Source organism: Octodon degus, unplaced genomic scaffold (assembly GCF_000260255.1).
Source record: "Octodon degus isolate 3935 unplaced genomic scaffold, OctDeg1.0 scaffold00022, whole genome shotgun sequence".
Taxonomy (NCBI): Eukaryota; Metazoa; Chordata; class Mammalia; order Rodentia; family Octodontidae; genus Octodon; species Octodon degus.
The window spans coordinates 23,600,156-23,601,945 of NW_004524598.1; the positions used below are offsets into that span (position 1 = coordinate 23,600,156).

General features: G+C 43.1%; 1 protein-coding gene across 3 annotated transcripts in view; it reads right to left on the reverse strand.

Annotated features, from left to right (window-relative positions):
• The window catches only part of Wdr27 (WD repeat domain 27), a 289,190-nt gene that overhangs the window by 222,121 nt on the left and 65,279 nt on the right, over nucleotides 1–1,790 (reverse strand). For all 3 annotated transcript variants that reach the window (XM_023711986.1, XM_023711985.1, XM_023711984.1), the window contains exon 14: nucleotides 1,094–1,215. In XM_023711986.1, coding sequence (XP_023567754.1) covers nucleotides 1,094–1,215 — 122 coding nt within the window. The remainder of the gene's footprint in view (nucleotides 1–1,093; nucleotides 1,216–1,790) is intronic.

Sequence of the window (1,790 nt, forward strand, 5' to 3'; positions counted from 1 at the left end):
TCTGTGTCTAATGAGAGTGTGTCTTGTTTTTGTTTTTTGTTCTGTTGATGTGGTATGTTACAGTTATAGATTTGCCTATCTTGAGTCATTCTTGCATCCCTGGAATTAATCTCACTTGGTCACGGTGTATAATCTTCCTGATGATTTGCTGAATTATACTTGCTAGTGTTTCATTGAGGATTTTTGCATCTATGTTCATGAGGTAAAATGGCCTATACCTCTCTTTTTTAGTTGGGTCTTTCTCTGATTTTGGTATCAGTGTAATATTTGCCCCAAAAAATTAATTAGGAAGAACTTTTTTTTCAATTTTATTGAATAGTTTGAGGAGTATTGCAATTAGCTCTCCAAATTTCTTGTAGAATTAAGCTGGGAATCCATCAGGACCTGGGATTTTCTTTGTTGGTAAGTTTTTATTACATTTTCAATTTTATTGACTGATACTGCTTTGTTCAGAATTTTTTATCTTGATTCAGTTTTGGTAATTTATGCATATCTAGGAATCTGTACTTTTCATATGTTTTCTATCTTGTAAGAATAGAGGGCGGAGGATATAGCTCAGCAGCATAAGTGCCCGCCTAGCAAGTGCAAGGTCCTGAGTTTCATCCCCGGTACCGGTATTTCAAATTATTCAAGTATTTCAGCTTTGTTTTGTTATTTGCAGACCATAATAAATATAACGATATGACGCCAGGTATGGTGGTACAAGCCTGTAATCTCAGCCCTTGGGAGGCTGAGGCAGGAGGATCCTTGCAAGTTTACAAGCTACAAAGCTAGCTGGAGGCCAGCCTAAACTGCATAGCAATACCCAGTCCCAAAAGACAAAAATAAATAAATAAATAAAGGCTATGCTAACTGTATTTGCATATGGGCACACATGTGGGTCACATATTTACATGTGGGTGCACATACCATGGTGAATGAGTACATGTAAGGAACTAATGAACCACTCAGCAACTTCCATTGCAGTGACACATACCCCTCGTCCCTGTCCATTTCCCAGCCTCAAGATCGAGTACCCATGGCACCGTCAACGTAGTCCCAGCTGGACAGTGCCCCAGACCACAGAGCTGACACTGGACAGGGCATACGTTACCAGAAGCAGCATGACTTCCTTCCTGCGAACTGCCCACGCCCTCACGGTCCGGTCCCGGGAAGCAGAGAGCAGCCACTTCCCATCATGGCTCCAGCAGATGGAGCTCACAGCTCCATCGTGACCTATCCAGCATAAGAAGAGAGGACCAAGAGTGTTATCTATCAGTACTCGGCCAAGAAACACCTAAACTGCCTCTTTTCAAAGAGTTAACAACACACACGGTGGCATTTCCTAGCTGCTTCCTGGCTCCAGCAACACCAACAGAACCACTGGCCCAAGGTGACACGTCACTTAAGAGGTTCAATCAGCACAGCTCCAAAAGGAGGTGCTTCTGAAACCTCATATTTCTTAAAATATGAAGTTCAAGATCGTGTGTGTATCTGTGATTTTAAAAAAGAAACAGTATAAAGTACAATTATAAGAAAAACAGTACAGAGGACTTCTAGGTAATTTACCCATCTTTTTTACTGTGACAGAGAAAGTCAATAAGATTCCCTGAGCATTCTACCTACACACCCCCATCTGCAGCATGGTTGCTTTGGGGGCTGGCTTCCTGGACACCCAGTTTGGCTCTGTGTTGTGGTGCTGGTGAGCTGGCCAAGGACCCCGGCAACTTCCCCTCCCTTCTGAGCTTTTCTGGCTAGCATCCCTCCTTCCACCTGCACCCACCCTGTTTTGGCATGGGAACATGTGGTTT